This window comes from Vicugna pacos, chromosome 4 (assembly GCF_048564905.1).
Source record: "Vicugna pacos chromosome 4, VicPac4, whole genome shotgun sequence".
NCBI lineage: Eukaryota > Metazoa > Chordata > Mammalia > Artiodactyla > Camelidae > Vicugna > Vicugna pacos.
The window spans coordinates 33310057-33329753 of record NC_132990.1 but is presented as its reverse complement, the minus strand read 5'-3'; the positions used below and the strand labels follow the sequence as shown (position 1 = coordinate 33329753).

The 19697-nt window shown below is 40.3% G+C and overlaps 1 protein-coding gene across 3 annotated transcripts in view; it reads right to left on the bottom strand.

Annotated features, from left to right (window-relative positions):
• The window catches only part of GLIS3 (GLIS family zinc finger 3), a 526902-nt gene that overhangs the window by 10697 nt on the left and 496508 nt on the right, over nucleotides 1-19697 (bottom strand). For all 3 annotated transcript variants that reach the window (XR_012071988.1, XM_072959522.1, XM_072959523.1), the window contains exon 10: nucleotides 16052-16224. Coding sequence is in view for 2 of the 3 variants with exons in the window: in XM_072959522.1 (XP_072815623.1) it covers nucleotides 16052-16224 (173 nt within the window). In the remaining variant the exon portion in view is untranslated. The remainder of the gene's footprint in view (nucleotides 1-16051; nucleotides 16225-19697) is intronic.

Below are 19697 nucleotides of genomic sequence, written 5' to 3'. Positions count from 1 at the left end.
TTACCCAAATCCTCACAGCTACCAAGTTTCAGAACTAGGACTCAAATTCTGATCTGTTTGGTGATACAGTTCATACAGACAACAGCGGCTTAAGCTCATGAACCAATCAATTTAAACAAAATCTTTTCATTTTTGTTGAGGTCCCTCACTCAGATCACAGGAGGAATTACTCATGCTGGATCAACATTTCATAAAGTGCAAACATTTACCTTAGGGAGAAAAGCGTTGAATTAATTAACAAAATGATGAGACTACCTAAATATTGAAAAATTCAAAAAACTCTCAAGAGTAGAAATAGACATTTCAGAAATTTCTTTTGGCCAATTTTCTGATTTGTTCACTATTTTATTTTTATCCATTGCATATAAAACTTGGATCTGGGTTCAAATCCGGGATAACTTATTCATCAACTGTGTGTCTTTGGATAAATTATTTTCCTTCTTGAACCTCATTTTCTTTTAAAATAGTACCTATTTTCTATGGTTGGAGACAGCATTATACATGAGAGTGTTTATAAAAGCATCTAGTGCATTCCCTGGCATGTTACAGACCCTTGGTAAATAACAGCAATTATTATTATTATCATGAAATGAGCTTGGGTATTTATAGATTCTGCATAATGCACAAGCAATTCTTAAGCAATTTTTCTCTCATCACCCACCACCCTTAGGTTAAAATGATCCTGCTCTTAAAAGTGAAATGTCTACAGTTTGGTTGCCATTTTTTTCCCTGGCTCCTGGTCTTGGCCAACAACCTCAGCCAGGTCTTCATCCAGTTAGAACTCTACTAAGCTTCCTCTCTGGAAGTGGTGGAGAAATTGACTCTTCATTTCAATACAGAGTCTATAAATGGGGGAGCTACAGGAACAGCTCACAGACTGTGTTAGGAAGACAGATTTTTCTTCGGGCTGAGAACTGAACCAGCTTGCAAAGCACTCGAGCTATTTAAGACTGACATTTAAGCAACTACTGTACTAAGAAAGAAGAAAATAATGGAAATAATAACCCTTTAAATTCCATTTGGGCACATTTCTATTGAAGGAATCAGGTTACAGTGGTTGGAAAGTGGATCACTGGAGCAACCGCCTGGTCCCCTTGCCCTTGGTCAGATGGGCTGCAGCATGAGGGCTGCAAGTTAAAGTCCACCTGGCTCCAAGAAATGGGACCACTTTTACCTATAACTTCTATCACAGAGAGGTGCCCTCTGAACACTCTGGGTGCTCTCCTCTGCTGATGCCCCTCACAGCGCCTCACCTGGTCTGCAGGAACCTGCTAACAGTATTTATTACTGTGAGCCGCGTTCCTGCCCTCTGAGCTGAATACTCATGTCCGGGGGTGGGGTAGGGGAAGAGGGAGACAGTCTGCTACTGATGTCTGCAAAGGTTCAAATAAGGGGATGGGAGTGGGCAGAGCATGTTGCCGAAAGGGACAAAAAGGAAATGGGAGAAAGCAGAGCGAGAAGGAAGGCATGTGTAAAACACTCTTGGTGCAAAGATGTAATCGATTTTCATTTAAATATCTTCAACCCACCCCAAACCCTAATGCGTGGTGGCCTATGGCTTCCAGATTCTCAAAATGATAAGCTGCCAAAGTAAACTAATTGCAATGTGTCTCAGTAATTGCCATGTGTGGGTATATACAGTTATAGTAAAATGGTTCCGTGAATCCTGACGGTGATAAAGCACATTTGGCAATTACATAAAATAGAGACTCTCAAAACCAGAAAATCTGAAGATTCTTAAGAAGGATATGAAAGCAGGCTTTGCCACTAGTTGGCTGTACGTCCTTAAGGAAACCACAGCCTCTCTGAGCCGATGAGTCTCTATTTATAAACAGGAACAATAATACTACATGGCAGCATACTTCTCACAGTAGGGGAAGAAACATGGGGAACAAATGGAAAGGGATTCAGTGCCCAGTTGCCCACAATTTGCCACCCACACTCTATCACCTGTCCGTGACCCCAAAATCCTGGATACAAATAAAGCCAAGAATGCAGGATGGAGAATCTGGACATTCTGGGTCTGATGGCCATGTGAAGTAAGCACTTTGGCCACTGGTCAAGAGTGATAAGAATGAGTTGGGAATTTCTCTATTGAGAGGGGGGCCACTATGTTGCTACTAGGTGGCTGCAAGGATCAAGTGAATTCTAAGTGTGGAAATATTCTGCAAACAGTAAAATGCACTGAAAATTCTAGCCCTCTACTGTTTCATAAGCCTGGTGTTATTTACCATCCTACCTTCTCTGAGTACAAAGGTAAATCTGCCCATGGTTGTGTGCAGCTCTGCTCCATGAAGCTCACAAGCAACTCTGTGACTCAAGGGTACTTGGGCCTAAAGCAGAACAAGGAAAGCATGGCAAAGAATGAAGAGTTAATTCTGTCTGCCCTTGCCCTTCCAAGCAAGCTTTGCTGTAAGAAAGGTCTGGCAGAGAAGAGGATTCCAGATGGAAATTAAAAGGGACGTTAACATGAAGTGCTGTGGCTTCCCCTGAGGTCCCTGAAAGCCATCCTGGTTCTCTACAGCTCTGAGGTCATGCTGCAGTTATAGGAGTTCCCCAGGAGGTAAAGGAAGAAGGCAGCTGGAAAGTATTCCCTCCCTCAGCCACCAGCCAGTTGCTTCCTTTGGATTATGTCTGATAGGGGAACCACAGCGAGGGGGCTCTGAGTCCTACACTTAGGGTCTAGGCCAGTGATTCTTACAGTGGGAGTCACAGCACCGGCCCACCTCAGCTCCACAGCAGACTCAGGGAATCAGAACCTCTGGATGAAGGGCCTGAGAATGTTCATGCTAACCGGCTGTTTCCTACACTGAAGACTGAGAAGCCCTAAGAACATCTTTAGATGATTTTCAATCTTTTAAACGTTTCTCTAAAGAAATACCAATAGGAAAAAACAGAGCAGCTCTGATTTCATTTGAAATGGGGAGGAGGGCTCTTCTAATGGGCATCTCTTCCCCCTAAACTGACCCCAAGCCCTTCCTGCCGGACTCCAGGGGCTCTTGGGGATAAAGTGATGATGAGTGTCCTAAAGTAACTTTGGATTACAGATATGGATCAAGACGGCCTTCCTCCCCACCCCGCTGCCTTCTCTCACATGTAAGTTCTTGGTCAAGGTGAAATCATGGGGCCTCATTTCAGTGACTCAGAAGTTTTGGTCTTACTGTTGGCCGCACACCGATCTTGTGGCCTAGACATCTGCCAGCTAACTGTAACCAAACTCCCACATTATATCCGCTCCACTACCTAGGTGACTTCTTGCTCCTCCAAGTCCAAGACTGTGATTATACAATTTTCCACACTCTCATCTAGAGTGGGCCTCATCTCACACTTGCACGAATGGCTTATTTCTCCTGCTGAACCTCTGCCTCACAGCTAAGTCCCTGTTACATACCATTAAGCCTCCCCAAAATATGCTGTCTAGACTATTATGGTGAGATGAAATCTGGGCTTGAAGTAAAAGGAATCTATATAAGTGAGTTTGAGAAAGCAGAGTGGACTCTGCATTTGTAAAGCCTGAAGAATGGCACTGGGTCCCCAAATTCCTGTCACTTGCTTCCATCTGGCCACAGGGAAACTTGCTTTTTTATCTTGTCAGACCTTGTGGGCACCGACTACTAATCTGGACAACTCAATTTATGATCTGCCATCCACTGCCCCACCACCCCAGCCAGGCAGACTTCCTCCCACTGCCACCTGGGGGTTGCACCCTAACAAGCGTGTCTAGTCCACCAGGCCCTTCCTTTCCTGCTAATTTCATCCCACTGTACAACACAAGGTCTTGATTTTTAAGAATGTATTAGGCATCTAGAAATGTGCCAAGTGCTACAGAGAACAAATAGAGGACAGGATTCCTTGCCTATATATGGACCAGGAGGAGTATTCTCTCATGGTTGAGTTCAAAGGCTTTGCTTGCCAAGAATCTAAACTTAGGACACACAGGGGCTTTGGTCTATTTTCTCTACTAACGTAGCTTTAGCACCCCAAACAGGACCTGGCACAGATGAATATTTGAGAATGAACACATGGATGAGTGAATGACATCCACAGGTAGAGCCTTTGGTGAAAAAACTGATGGTAAGAGCGACTACAACTGAGCTCAAAGATTGTGATCTATGAGCCCTGTACACAGTAGCCTATCAGATGTTTCAGAAAAATAGTGACTTCCCTTTCTAATACTGAAATTTTCTTTAAGAGGAGGAAGAAACAAAGATGATGGGAATACAATTGACCCTGTCTCCAGGTGACCTGGAGAGTTTTGCTGCTCCAAGCCACCCTTTTCTGTTGCATTGCAGGAGGCCACTGAACCTAAAGAGAAAAAAGAGTGGGCAGGAGAATTAAGTGACACAAGTCATCCACAGAACACTTTGCACTCTTTTAAGAAACCATCCCAAGGTCAAGGAACTTAATCAACTAACCTGAGCTTCGTCTTTATAAGGGACAGAAATATATTTCTTACTCTCCTCACAAAGTTATTCTGAGGATTCAGGTATTTATCCAACAGATATTTTATTGAGCAGTTTCTTTATAGTTACCAGGCATTGATAACAATTTTGTATCTAGGAGTAATTTATGAAACATATATTGCAATATATAAAAAGGTACTATCACTGCCCTCAATGGTATTGATTTAAAATGCTGCATCAGCCCAGATCCACAGACACAAAAGACGCTGGGGTAAATACTTGGCTAATTCAGATCTCTTGAATCATTTCACCATACTGATGACAATTTAAGAACTTGAAGTAAAGGTTTTGCTTTGGGTGTGTGATATGAGATTGGGTTTGTGGAGGAATGTAGGAGGTGGGGCAGCTGGTCATTGCATCTAAATGATCTGGAAAAAATGCCTGAATTTTTTTACTTCAATAGACTCACATCTTTAAGGTCTAGTTCTCAAAGACCTTGCAAAAGAATGAAATGGAGAGTTTAGTCAGAACAATCTGGTTAGAGACGAACATTCTCTGTAATGAGAAAGAGCACTCAGAGTTTTAAGTACACCATCTAGAAATTCTACGGGAACTAGGATAGTTTTGCTACATGGGCTGAGCCCAGATGATCTAAATGGGCACAGATCAAGCCAGTTCTATTGTTTTATTGTTGTTGTTCTGTTTTATGAACACAGTGGTCTTGTACCAGTAACACAGATGTTCCTGATAACGTGTGGGGTTTTCTCCCTTTAAGGAAACTCCAATCAAAGCTATTCACATTTTTTCTTCTAAACCATCAGTTGCTTATCATATTCACAAGGAAAATGCCAACTAAAAATACAAAAATTACAAGACACAGATTGTCATTAATATGTTCAGATCTGAAGAGTTGAAGTGAGCAGCCCCTAAAATAGAGTTATAAGAAAATATTTAACTTGATTTTAAGAGCTCTATTCACTAGAGGCTAAACCTCATGAGTTTCAGATATAAGACAAAATATTTGCTTCTGGAAAAAATGTCACTGCTTCCCCCAAAGAATGAAAAAGCACTAAATCTGAAATAATGTTCATTAAACACTTTTCTATGGACGTTTTAAAGTTAACTGACTGAGAAGTCACAGTAGTCAAGAAACCAGAAATTTTCTGGATATTTCCTTTCTCCTCAGTAAAATTTTGAGTTCCAATTAAGAAAACAAACTGTCATGCTGCCAATGACACAACTTGACTGGCAGGTGAAAGAGCAAACAAACTACTTAATAAATCATATAAATATCCAAGTAGTAGCTCCTGTTACTTAATCCCCATTATAACTAAATAACCTTCAGAGCTCAATAAAAACATGAAAAACTGGTCAATCACATCACTAACCAAGGGAAAAATCAAGACAATTCTGCTGTACAAATTGGCAAGAATTAAAATGATTGACAACATCTAGGGTGGGAAAATGGGCACTCTAAGGCACTGTTGGTCAGAGTCTAAATTGGTATAGACTTCGTAGATGACAATACATATCCATCTTTAAAATGTGCACAGCCGTTAGTCCAGCAATTTCTCTCTCAGAAGAACTTCCTAAAAGAAGTATGTAAAGACACATATATATATGTGTGTGTGTCAGAGTGCTTGTGTAAACACACATATGTACATAAAGAGATAAGATACAGCATTGCTAATAAAAGCAAAAAATGAAAAAAACCCAAATGTCTATCAACAGTGGAATGACTAAAAAATGATGACTTTCTGTAAGAACTATATAATTTTTTTAAAAAGGAGTTGATCTATATGCGTTGACCTAGAAAGCAAAAGCATATATTTTAAGTTTAAAAAAAACTAAGTCATAAAATAAAATGCAGAATGAGTCCATTTTTATAATAGGGCACATGTATATGTACGTACCTATATACATATATATATTTCATTTTCCACAGCATTTAAAAAGGTCTGAAAGAATACTCAGTAACCTTGATAGTCATTACCTTTGGGCAGGGAAACTAAGATGAATATAGGCTGGAAAGCAGTTTAAACTCTTTATAAATGGCTTACGTACCCTAAGCACCTTTAAAAAAAGGAACAGGTAAATCTTTTCTTCTCTAATTTAAAAAGTCAGTAAGAGTTAAAGACTACATTTAAGGAATGTGTGCTAAGAGTCCAGTAACCCTGGTTTGTTGATTTAGTAATCAGGCTTCCAAACAGTGTCCCCCAGCACACATGCGCCTGAGCAAATGCAGCACATGAGACAAGGAACACGTGCGCACACGCCCCTGCGCGGTCACAGCATTGGGGCCAATCAGAGAGTGAGCGCTTCCTTCCCCACAGGGACCGTGGCAGCACATTCACTGGTTAAGAGCCCAGACCCAGATGTCACATGGTCCTGGGTGTAGTGTCCAGATCCACCATTTCAAGATTAAGAAATCGTGGGCAAGTTACTTAATGTTTTGGTGATTTGGATTTGTCATCTGATGGGAATAAACAATGCTTTCTTTATAGGGTTGTTTTGAGAACTAATGAGAAAGGGCACTGTAAGCATTCACCATACTGCCTGACACAGGAAAAAAAAAAAAAAAAAGAAAGGCAAACATTTTCAGCAATTAGTATGCAAATACACAAGGCAAGCGGTTGGTGGGAAATCTCTTTGTCTCCTGAATCATAGTAGTTGCATTGCCAGCAGAATTTTAGCCCTGTAAGGAACCTCATTTTTAATGGTTCTACACTTAACCTTCACACAAAAATAATTCCCAAGTAACTAAAAGCTTCCATAGTACTGTAACTACAGGCACCATCATGAAGGAGAGTAAGTGTGGGCTCTGGGGTCAGACTGTCTTTATAAAACCAGCTCTGATCCTCACTAGGTATGTGACCTGGGGCAAGGTGCTTCATCTCTCAATCTCACCTGGGAGACTAGGGTACATTAACATTTTTATTAATGTTACTGTGAGTATCCAGTGGACCCAGAATTTGGTAGATCAATAGAAAAATAACAACAACAATAATAACAATAGCTCTAAGTAACTGAGCATTACTGCAGGCTTGGCGTCTTCTCTCATTCTCATACCAATTCTGAAAGAGAGGTATCACTATTCTCTTACTATACACGGAATTTAAAACCAAAACAAAATGAAAGCACACTCATAGATACAGAGAACAAATGCGTGGTTTGCAAAGGGGAGGGTGGTCGGTGAAACAGGTGAAGGGGATTAAGAGATACAAACCTCCAGTCGTACAAAAAGTCGCAAGGATGTAATATACAGCATAAGGAATATGGTCAGTAATACTGTAAAAACTTTGGGGACAGATGGTTACTAGACTTGTGATCATTTTATAATGCATGCAAATGTCAAACCACTGTGTGGTACACCTGAAACTAACATAATACTGTACACTGACTACACTTCAATAAAAATAAGAGTCAGGAGACTGAGGTTCAGGACTTTGCATGACTTGCTCATAAGATGCCAATTCAGATCTGCCTGACCCCAAAGTCTATTTATCTACTTTTTTCTACAGCTCAGTTTCTCTTCCTGTATCATCCTGGACAAGTCACAATTTTCCCTTTTGGTAATCTCGTCTTCTGAGATAAAATGACCTAATTATGAGGTACGTAAGCTAGTGGCTATGAACGTTTAGAAAACTGAAAAGTTCTTTCGAAAACAAGGGACTTGCCCCTGCGTGCCCTGGGAATGCCTCAAAATACCTCTCCCATAGGGCTGCCACTGCTCAGAATTTCACTCGTAGTGGACACTCAGTGCCAGGTGTGTAAATACCCCTAAGGAGGAGTACTGTATTAAATTTACCTTCATGTTTAAGTGAGTCATGACATTGCCCTATTTCCTCTAGAGAGAGGTCTCAGGCAACTGGTAAGCACTAGATAGCTAAAGAGAGGGACAGGAAAATAGAAGGAAGTGCCCAGAGAAAAGAGGAGCCTTGAAAACTTGACTCTAAGTCACAATTTTGCCAAGGGCTGGCTCCATCAATCAGTTTAAGAAGCCATGAGCAAAAATCCCTGTCCTCCTCCCCTTTTTATTCATTCATATTTACTCAATAAACTTTTGTTAAGCATTACCATGTGACAAACATTGTGAGAAGATACAATTCCTGTCTCAAGGAAACTTAGAATTTAGTGATGTAGCTCATTCTGTCATCTTAATATCCTTATAGATAGATGGGTTTAATCTGTGAGTGTGTGTGCATGTGTGCAGATGCTTAATTACATGTATAATTATTCACAGTTCAGCTTTCTATAATCAATCAAACAGCTCTTGTGACTGATGACCATCTAACATCCCTCCCACAAAACTCAACAAGCTGAAATTCTGACTAGAGCCATACATACACTTAAATTTAACTTTCTTTTTTGTAGAATTAGCACACTGTCAGAATTTACCAAGTACTAGTTATGTAAAATTGCTCTCGGAATAATTTTGCAGTAATTAAATACATAAGAGTAAGAATTTTCCTGGTCCTAATCATCATTCCCTAGTGCTATACGAGCATTAATAACATCCCAGGTGATTCCAGAAATACTTTCTGATGATGACTGCTGATGATAACATCAGCTAATAACATCAGAGTAACATGCAGTACAATCACTGACTCCTCCTTGTAGATACGTCACAACTTCCTCAGTGAAGACTGTTACACTGCTGATGTGCACTCAACCTCATTTGTCTTCCTGAGATTTCAAGGGGAAGTTGTGACACATGCTGAAGTTCTAAGCAAGACAATTTCTAGACTTACTGCCTAGTTATTTCACAACATCATTTATGCAGATGTGACTAAATCTCCTGTTGGGGGGAGTATGTTTATTGTCTCTAAAATTTGCCTTTAAAAAAATAACCTTTAAACATTTAACACTATAAACCCCCAGAAATGAGATCAGTTGTGGCTGTAGCCCATAAGACTCTTCTGAAAAAGGACCATTGCACAATCACTGTTAAGTAAACAGCCAACACAGAGGAAGAAGTTAAACTGGTACCTTCCACTTCATTCTATTTAAATATCAATGCTCTGAGGTTTCTTTAGTTTGAAAGATGATTTGGTTGTTCAGTAGGACAAGCCATTTACAATGTGTTTTGTTCTTGAAGACCTGTTGGTGTCTGGAAATCTTTTGTTTTCAGATGCAGTCAATCTGAACTGGACTGACAAGCTTACTGCTCCACACTGAGGTGGGAAAATGCCACTATTGTCTGGGAGCGACTGGCTTGCTTCTTTAGGGCCTGCAGGCAGGGCACACTAAATCATGAGAAAGACAGCTTATGAACCACAGGAGCCAGGACCAACAGGGAAGGCTCCCACTCCCTGCTGCTGCTGCCCTGATATCAATGGCCCAGGCTGGGGAGACAGCTTCATGGTGATTTCCTAATGAAATCTAACGACTGGATCATGGAGGATGGAAATCTTTTTGCTGGCTACTCACAACCCCGGACAGAAAATGAGAGCAAGCAGCGGAAAGTAGAGAAACCTAAGAGAACTGGGGGGAATGGGCATAAAATGGGGCAGAATACTCAGAAAGAGGCCTCTAGGGTCTACCACTGATTTCCAACAGGCAATTAGTGTGAATGGATCTGCAAGATAGTTCCATTTCACAGATTAGAAAACTGTTCCAGAGAATGTTTGGCAGACCCTGTGGTGTGTTTATCCAACAAACATTATTACAAAACCTCAGTTTTGTTAAGTATGGCAATGCACTAAAATATCTGTCTTCCGTATGATCCAGCAATCCCACTTCTGGGTATATATCTGGAGGGAACTCTAATACGAAAAGATACATGCACCCCAGCGTTCACAGCAGCACTATATACAATAGCCGAGACATGGAAGCAACCCAAATGTCCATTGACAGATGACTGGATAAAGAAGTTGTGGTATATTTATACAATGGAATACTACTCAGCCATAAAAAAGAATAAAATAATGCCATTTGCAGCAACATGGATGGACCTAGAGATCGTCATTCTAAGTGAAGTAAGCCAGAAATAGAAAGAAGAATACCATATGATATCACTCATATGTGGAATCTAAAAAAAAAAAGAAAACAAAAGGACACTATGAACTCATCTACAAAACAGAAACAGACTCGCAGACAATAAACAATCTTATGGTTACTGCAGAAACAGGGTGGGAAGGGATACATTTGGGGGTTTGAGATTTGTAAATGTTAGCCACCATATATAAAAATAGATTTTTTAAAAAATGTGGACAAAGAATGTTGTCTGCCGAATAGGTAAGCTAAGGATGTTGGGGTAATCAAGCCATCAGCTTCCACAACCACCCACAATGGTGCACCCTGAGGGGATCCAGGATGGAGAAGAACAGGATACTGATCCTAGATAGTTATGGTGCATATTAAAGGAATCATTTCAGTAAGTCCAAATTTTGCCTCTTCCCAGAGAAAAGCACTAAATTCATTAGCTTGAGATGTCTAGTTGTCTTAAATTAATAGTAATCTTTTGATGTTCTGACTACCTGGGGTTTTCTGTTTTGTTTTGTTTTGTTTTTTTGCAAAAACTCCTATATATCCTGGCTCCTCCCTTACTTCTTCAGACAGTCCATCACAGCTACCTGACAGGCCTTCTCCTGGGCTTAAGTCCCCAGAAAGTCCACCCAATAAAACAATTCTCACCTTTCAAGTTGTGCATTATTCTTTTTTCAGTCTACAGATACAATGTTCCTACCTCTCCCATTTCATTCTCTACATAGTGCTCTAGCTGACTTTCCTAAAATACCAGGCTCGCTTCTTCACTTGGTAGCATTACACTTAGCATGGCCCCAAATCCCTTTAGGAGCTGGCCTGGCTGGTTCCTCAGCCTCCTCTCCCTCTGCCCCACTCCACTGCTTAACCTGGGTATCCCAGCCACACACAAACTGCCTCTGGCTCTTCTCTCCAGATACACCCCATGCTGTCAGTTGTGTTCTTGCCTGTGCACTTTGCTTCTGCCTGCCTGGAATGCATCTCCCCACTTGCATTATCCAATCAACTATTTATCTTCAGAACCTCATTCAAGAGTCATTTCTACGACCCTTTCCCTGACACCATCCTCTGAATAAAGTGGGGCCTCTGGGTACTGATTAGATGATGTTCATGTTTGCCTGGCAAAAGTGGGTGACCAGTAAACACTTGGTGAATTGAACTTGGCCCCTCTTTGATGGGTACAGAAGCAGGAAGATTGTGAAAATACTGTTCTAGGAATTCCCATGGCATTCTAACAGCCTGGAGTGAATAGGGCATTTAAAAAGAAATCATCCATTAGTACCACAACAAAATGTACAAGTATCAACTCTCAGGCAACTAATCCAAGCAAAATTCTGAAGCTTGCCTGGACAAGAGAATGGTCCTAAAGAGAAAGAAAAGACTGGGGAATAAGCTTACATGATTGGAAGGAGTTGTCCTTATGTTTACACCTAAAATAAAAGACTAAAAGGTACTAAGAAGTTGCCTTGGAGATGCTCCCCAAACAGAGACCTGTTAATGCTACCAGCATTCACACATTAAAAGAAATGACACCTTATCCACCTTACTAACGAAGGCAGTGTGAATGGATGGAGTGGATGCAGAATCAACAAAACTGAGCTCTGGTCCTGGGTCACCTGCTAGTTAAGAGAACTTGAAAAAGCAGTGTTATTAATCTTTTCAAAGTATGCCTTTTACAAAATACCTCTTAATAAATATATACATAAAGCACACAACATCTAAGCTCTGTACCAATTAGTAAGGCATGAACGATACCCAATGGACCTCATTTCCCTCTTTATCTGTAAGACCAAAGACCCTCTGAATACCAGTCTTTCACGGCTCCATGTGATGCAGCAGCATCTACATACAAGTGTATATTCCATGGAAAGATATAAATGCATATTTATTTTGATGTGCCTTTGATGTAGAAACAGGTAGATTAAGAATGTGGCTTGGAAATGTAGACTTCTTGTTAAAGATGCCTGTATCTTTTACCAAGGCAGCAATGCCTGGACACTTTATATTCTTCTATGTCTCAGTTCCCATCTCTAAAAATACAGTGATGACATTTCCTTCTGACCTCTATCTACCGCAGGGAGCACAGAGAGGATGGGGGTTATGATGCTCATTAAAGCCATGAACTTCTTGAAAGAAAGAACAAACATTCACTGTAGCTACGTGATAGCAAAATTGACACTGCTTGGGGCTTTAAAAATCTAGTTTTATTGGGGATAAAGTTCCTCGTTACCAAGATGCTATATAATAGCATTAAGCAAACTAGTCCAACCAGAGCTGAAAGGCGTGGTCAGTAACTACAACTCACTTAGAGGGTCTCTGCTCCTCTCACTCCCAGTACTGTATCACCCACTTGAAAAATATTAGATAAATTTGTCTCTTATCCTAGGGAGTAGTTGATGCGAAATGCTCTTATCCAGAAAGTTTCAGAAAAGCAATTTCAGAGAAAATGCTTGGAGAAAGAAGTGAGGCTGCATCTGGATCCCTACCTCATAATTCCTAGCACTGGCCCAGGGGCTAATGCATGGGCACCCTCTTTGCAAGCTCATCGCTGTGGGCACTTGTCCATCTTCCCATTAGAAAATCGTAATTTCCCAAACTGCATAACTAATTTGGTCTCTTCCAGAAAGGCTTGTCATATGTATTTATTTTTACAGCTGCTATTGTCACTGGTAAAGTCTACTGCGGTCCCCTGGAAAAATAAGATGGAATCTAGGTGATAAGGTAAAACCTCTTCTTTTGTGCGGAGTCTAGTTTCACTTGCCTCTAGGGGGCCTTGCACCTAATATGTTGGATTAGAGTTCCCAGTGCAGAGCTGCTGTGCCACACCCTTCAGCTTGGCGTGCATTCTGCAGAAGCACTGAGCACGACACTGCAATTCAGGATGGGGATGGCATGCCATGCACAGAAACGCTGCACCAGACCTACAAGAACTCTGCCCTTCCCTCTGTATAACAGAACCCTATAAAGCAGCCCAGCTTACAGCCTTTCCAGAGGAGTGTGTGCTCTAGAGCTTGAGTTTGCACCTCTCCATTCTTTGATCAAAGAATAAAGCTTTCCTTTACTTCTGAACCAAACTCAGTCTCGTTCTATGGCTCAAACAGCACTGGGCAGAAGGACCCTTGATAGTGACCAACTAGGGAGGGTCGGTAACACTATTAGCAGTTTCTCATTGGCCATGGGAGTTTTTAACAATTAAAGTGAAAGTTAAAAAAAAAACCCAAAATTTCAAGTTGACAAAATATTCAGTATTCAGCTGAAAAAGAGAAATATGGAAGAAGACTCCTTCACCAAGAGGTAGGGCAAAAATGATACGGTAGGTCCCATTTTCTGTGTCTTCTTGTTTCACTGTTCTTCGGTTGAATGAGAGAGTGTCAATCACATATTAAGTAATAGTCACTAAATGCCTACTTAGCACCAAGTATTATGCTTGCCCTAAGGCTACAAATATTATTTCTATTCTGAAAGAGTCTAATAAAGAAAAGGGAGTAGAAGGAAGAGGCTTAAATTAATTAAGCTCCTACACTCAGCCAGGTGCTCTTCTTGTTGAATCCTCATAACAACTGAAGAAAGAAGGTAGGTAAAACTCCCCTCATTTAATTAAAGTGAACTGAGGTTTAATAATTTGTCCAGAGTCGCACAGTTGAGTAGATTGGTATTCGCATTCAAATTGGTCTAATTCCAAAATCTCTTTTAAAATTTCTTCATAAAGCAGAAAAAAGAAGAACAAAAAACATCCATTATCCTACCACTATGATTTAAAAAAAAAACTGTTAAGATTTTGGAGAATTTCCTTCTAATTTTTTTCTACATGTAGGTTAATTTTTAAAATTTTAAAATGTGCTTCACAGTTGTAATCAAAGTGTGTTATACTGCATTTCATTGGAACTATGACACCATTGACTATAAAATGTTCCATTATTCTATATAGCACCAGAAAGAAAAATCACTGCCAATTATACGATGCCACTGACTGAGATACATTCAGATTTCAGCAACGTTAAAACATGAAGGTAAAAATCGTGTGTCTTAGGATCTGTGACCTATTCTGTATGCTACATAGCCCCAACTCATGTTGTCTGCCTCCTACCTGCAGGTAAAGGTGGCTTCACAGCACCCGGATCCCTCCCAATATTAGACAAGCTCCTTGCCATGGTGAGGAGGCTCCTTTTCTCACACATTCGCTGCTTTATGCATAGTAGGCACTCAGCGAATATTTCTTGGTTGAATAAACACATAACTAATGCTTGAGAAGAAACTTACTGTCAGAAGAAGGTAAAAAATTAGCATAGGCCCCCCAAAATGGTGGAAGCCAAAGTTTTGTCGGGGAACAGGGTGCTTGTGTGACTGTTCTCAGGGAGAGGGGAGAAGAGATGGGTGGAACTTTACGCCAGAGCCAGCGGCCCTGGGCTTCCCAAGATCCTTCCCTTCCAACAGCCTGCCATTGTCTCCACGTTGTCTCCACTTCAGCTGTCCAGACCCTTATTTGAAGCTCTCATCCAAACCAAACCCTGTAGTACTGCTTGAGTCTTCCATCTTGGGAAGTCATTTACACTTGTCTGCACTCAGCTTGAATACTGATTTAGATTTGTTTGGGGACACTATCCATTAACTTCAAGTAATAATTCATACGGAGCAAATTCAGGAATCAACGAGAGACAGATGGAGGAGACTCGTATTTTTCAGGAGCTGAAACTCTCAGTTTAAATGGACAGTATCCCTTCTGCTTATATAGGTGTCTGTCCCCAGGAAGTAAAAGGCTTTGTATTGTTTGAATCTATATGATTTGACAACACGACTTTCTAGGGGTGTTTGCTAAGACATATGCCAGAGTCAACAAAATTGGTTTAAGTAAAGAAAAGAAATTGAGCTAAATCAGTTCACTGTGCACGTTCTAGGTTAAATGCAAGATCTGCACATCATGATTTCTCTCGCCTTCCTTCCCTCCTCCTCTTCAGCCATGCACCTATCAAGCATCTATGTGTCTTACAAAATGTGAAGAACTGTGCTAAGTTCTCTAAGCAAAAGAACAATGGGTAAGAAAATTCTGACTTTAGAAAGAAGTTCATACATTACAAGTGAAGACAACTTTTACTCACAGAGAAGTAAATTACAAGGGAGGGAGAGCACAGGTAGTATCAGAAATACACGTGATATGCAATCAGAGTTTGGAGCCAGGAGAGAGTATGTCCAGAAAGGAGATCAGGAAAGGCTTCAGAGAGGAAGGGCCATTCCATCTGCGGCTTGAGGGATGGAGGGGACCTGGGCGTATGGGAATGAGGGCAGAGACCTGTGAGAGAAGAGGTATGCATGGGCAAAAGGACTTCCATTGTTCCCTTTCACACTGTTTATTGTTTAAGAAACAAGATGCTGTGGTTAGGGTCTATCTGAGGTGCTAAAAGCTCTGGGTCAGTGAATGCATCATCACCTTGGGCTGACCACTCGGGGGTGTCGTGAGTCATACCATCTTAGGGTCAAAGCAGGAAAATACTGCAAGATGTCATGCTGAGTAAGTGTGAAATTTTAGAGGAAAGTCATAAGAGCCAAAGCCTGGTGGTGTACTACAGAACATCTGAAATTCCCAACAGGTAACTAAGACACTTGATTAAAAGGAACAGTATAATATCACTTTTCAAAACTCAAGGGATTGACAGCTACTTGCTTACCATGGACATGGATTCCATTTGGTTGAAAAGAAGAGTTTGTTTCTGGCTGGTAAGACTTCAGGTGTGATCCTGAGGGCTGCTGGGTATGAGGAGGCTGTGTTCTTTGCATTATTGAAGGAGCTGGAACCCTCCGGGGGCTGATGTGGTGAGGAGATGGAGCAGAAGGTGCAAACCTAAGAAAAACAATTATAAAAGGAAGCATGAGAGACGTAAAATAGCACAAGCAAAGACAAACCCTTCAAATTCTAAATCTCCACTCTGGCTGTACAAGTGCGTGACAAAAAACTCTTTAAAAAAATCTTAACTTTTCTCTCCCATTTTTAACCACTGACTTCTCAACTGAGATACTGAAGGAATAAAAGACATAAACAAAGGGAAAATCTAGTCACAGTCTGAGTTTGTCAATTTTCTTTAAGTATATTTCAAATACTCTGGGTTTGGTGAAATTCAAAGCATATCTTTTGCCAGACCCCTTTTCCGCTGATTTTTATACCCGTTTGCATTTTAGGGGAAATTTGATCCATATGTTTCTCATTCATTTACACTTAGCTCATAAACATATTTTGTTCTGTAAGACACATCTGAGGTCCAACAAGTGTTACAAGACTTTATTATAAGCTTCTCTAATCCTATTCTCTTTACAATACATTTTCTTTTGCTAAGAATAAATTAACTGAAACCTCAAAGGTTAAGTGTGGTTTGAAATCCAGAACCCAAGAGATCTGTGTGGGTCCTGTGCTTGCAAAGAACATTGCCCAGGGTGTAACAGGAACACAATGTGGGACATCTTTTGCAGTCAGAAGTGCCAATCACAATAAGACTACTGGTAGTTTTGGAGGGAGGACATACAGGTGTTTAAATAAGGTGACATCATCAACTAACCTGAGATATAAAATGGATAACTAGCCATTGATCTTCTAATTGTAAGGAAAAATGGCAGAATCGGACCCATTAGGTTGAAAATGACCATTTATACTTTCGAACATTGAATTTTCCTTGAAGTGTACTTATGGGAACAATGTTCAAGTTGAGCAGTGATCATAGACTATCAAAATGATACTTGATTTGCCAGTTCAGTAGGGGGCTGGTGCAAATGTGGTGGAGAAAGGAGCAGGGACCCTGTCAGTGCAGTGGGAGGGAGCATCACAGTAATGTGGGAGGAGCTATACTAGCAGTGAAGTGTTTAGTCTCCCCAAAGGCTCAGTACATTGAAAACTTTCAATAGGCCATTTCTTACACTGTGTAGAAAGACAGGATTTGTTTTACCCTAATGTGTAAATGGTGCTGTCTGTATACACCACTTATTTCATAGAAACAGGTCCCTTTGTTTTGCTGGGCTTTTTGTGTTGGGCTACAAATAATCAAAGGGAGGATGAACCAGTCAAATTTATCAAGCAATTTGCAATGTTTTGAACCAGAGTATTTAACAAGGCAGAGCTTCTACATTTGTATTGCTGCAGTAAGATGAAATCCCATTTCTTTTTGCACACCCCTTGCTGAGGTCTGATGAGACTATGTAAGGAGGTGATGTAGGAACCAAGTGGGAGGATTTGGACTAGTTAACCTCTGGAGAAGAGAAGTCAGAGGAGGCTTAAACCAACTAGCTGGGTTAGGATGCCTGCTCAATCAATAATTTATATCTCCACTCAGCTGGAGGAGAATAGTATCTGAGTGTCCTGTGCCTGGTAAATACCTATTTTCCAAGCACATCATCTGAATTGGAATTAGCCTGAAAAGATGTGCTGAATGGCCTTGAGAAAAAACATAGCACATGAATCCTGGCACTGTCCTGAGAACATCTAGTAAAAAACTTATATGCCATGATTCCCTGTATAGAGGTTATTTTCTTGGGGAACATGTCCTCACTGTGTGTCACAGGTCACTCCGAGGTTGTGCGAGAGGGAGGAGTAACTGTGGGATCACAGACTTCAGGGCGGGAAGGAGTCCACACTACACACCAACACTGGATCCTGTGGGCAGAAGATCGCCAGGGAGGGAAAGGAGTGGATTTGAATAGGAAGGCAACCTATGTCATCACTGAATAGCCATCGCCAGTACCTCAATTTTGGTTTTTTTTTTTTTAGGAGGGTATTATATTTAGTAATTTGGAAATAAAAGATGTAACATGCTCTCGATGGTTTTTCAGTCTTTACTTCTGGTACTTCTGCCACTTTCCCTTTCTGTTGAGGACTGACAAGAGCAGAGATGTGTGGATGGGGCAAGCTGCAGTGTTGAGAAGTATGACCCTGGTATCATCAGCTTGATGGAGGAGAACAATTTTGTTTCACAACTCCCTCCCCTACAGCACAGTAAGTCTGACTCATAAACAAAGGTTTGATTAACAAAGGGTAGAAAATGTGTATGGGGAAGGGGAAGGAGGCAAAGATTATCAGCAATATAAAACCTTCTCTTTTTATAATTTGGGATGATGGGGCTATAGGGTGAATTATGATTACTAGCTATGAACAGAGGGCGTATTCAACTAACTAAATGAACAGAATTCAGTTGGGCATTTTAGGTGTCATCTAGAATGTTAATTCCATGTAACAGGTCCTTATATCTATATTTAGATTATATATCTACATATAAATTATATGTCTTTGTATGTATCTATCTAGAGAGCATATAACTATATGCTTATTACAAATCATTCTTATCTATTCATTCACACAAGTTTCAAACCCTGGCCATGCTCTATATATTATTTAATGTAATAACAATGTTGAGCGAAGAAAAAAATGTGGAAGTACATACACCTCAAGATTTTAGCATCGTTTATCTCAGAGACCTGGGAGGAATAAAACAGTATTTACTGAGCCTTCGACTGGCTCTACATTTTGCTTTTTGCTAATTCAGACTGGATTTTTCCCCATGTTATTCAAATAAATAAGATTATATAGTATAAAGTTAATATACTTTCAAAATATAGTATGTCACGCTCTATTAAGTATTAATGCAAATTTAAACTATTCTAAACAAAATAAATGTACACCTAAAGTAGTCTTTGATTTGAAAGAAAAGAATTGATAGAAAAATTCTAATTTTTACGTGTATAGAGAAAAGAGAAAAAGTAATAAAATGTGATCTTGATTATCCAGACAATTGCCAGGAACAAAGAAATAAACAAGAATTCAGCACTTAAAAGTCCAGTGTAAGAAACGAGTGCATAAATGTGACTGATTTTCAAGTACAGCACATAGAATCAATTTGTTACTGCCTAAAAACACTACATGCTATTTTACTGAAGCCTCTCACAACCTCCCTGTTAATTTAAATTTAATTTTTATAAACTTGTTTAGTTGTTAACCAGCTCACAGTAGAGTAGAAACAGCAAATTAGAATCAGGGATGAGGGAGCAGGAGAGGAGTGGACAAGGTGAAAGAGAATCCTACTGTTAGAGGCAAGGCCCTGGGAGCAACCAAAAACAATCACTAAGTCATAGCAAGAGACATGCGAGGAACGTATTTAAAAAGCCAAAAGAACTCAAGAAACTTGAGTAGTATGAGGCCATTTACTCTAGAAGCAAGCAAGCAAACAAAAACCCTGCACACTTAAAAAAAAACTCACTAAGCAAAACTTAAATGTTCTGATTGTTACTGAAGGTAGGATGGGGGTATTCAGAATCCCATTTTCTCAGTGTTGTCAC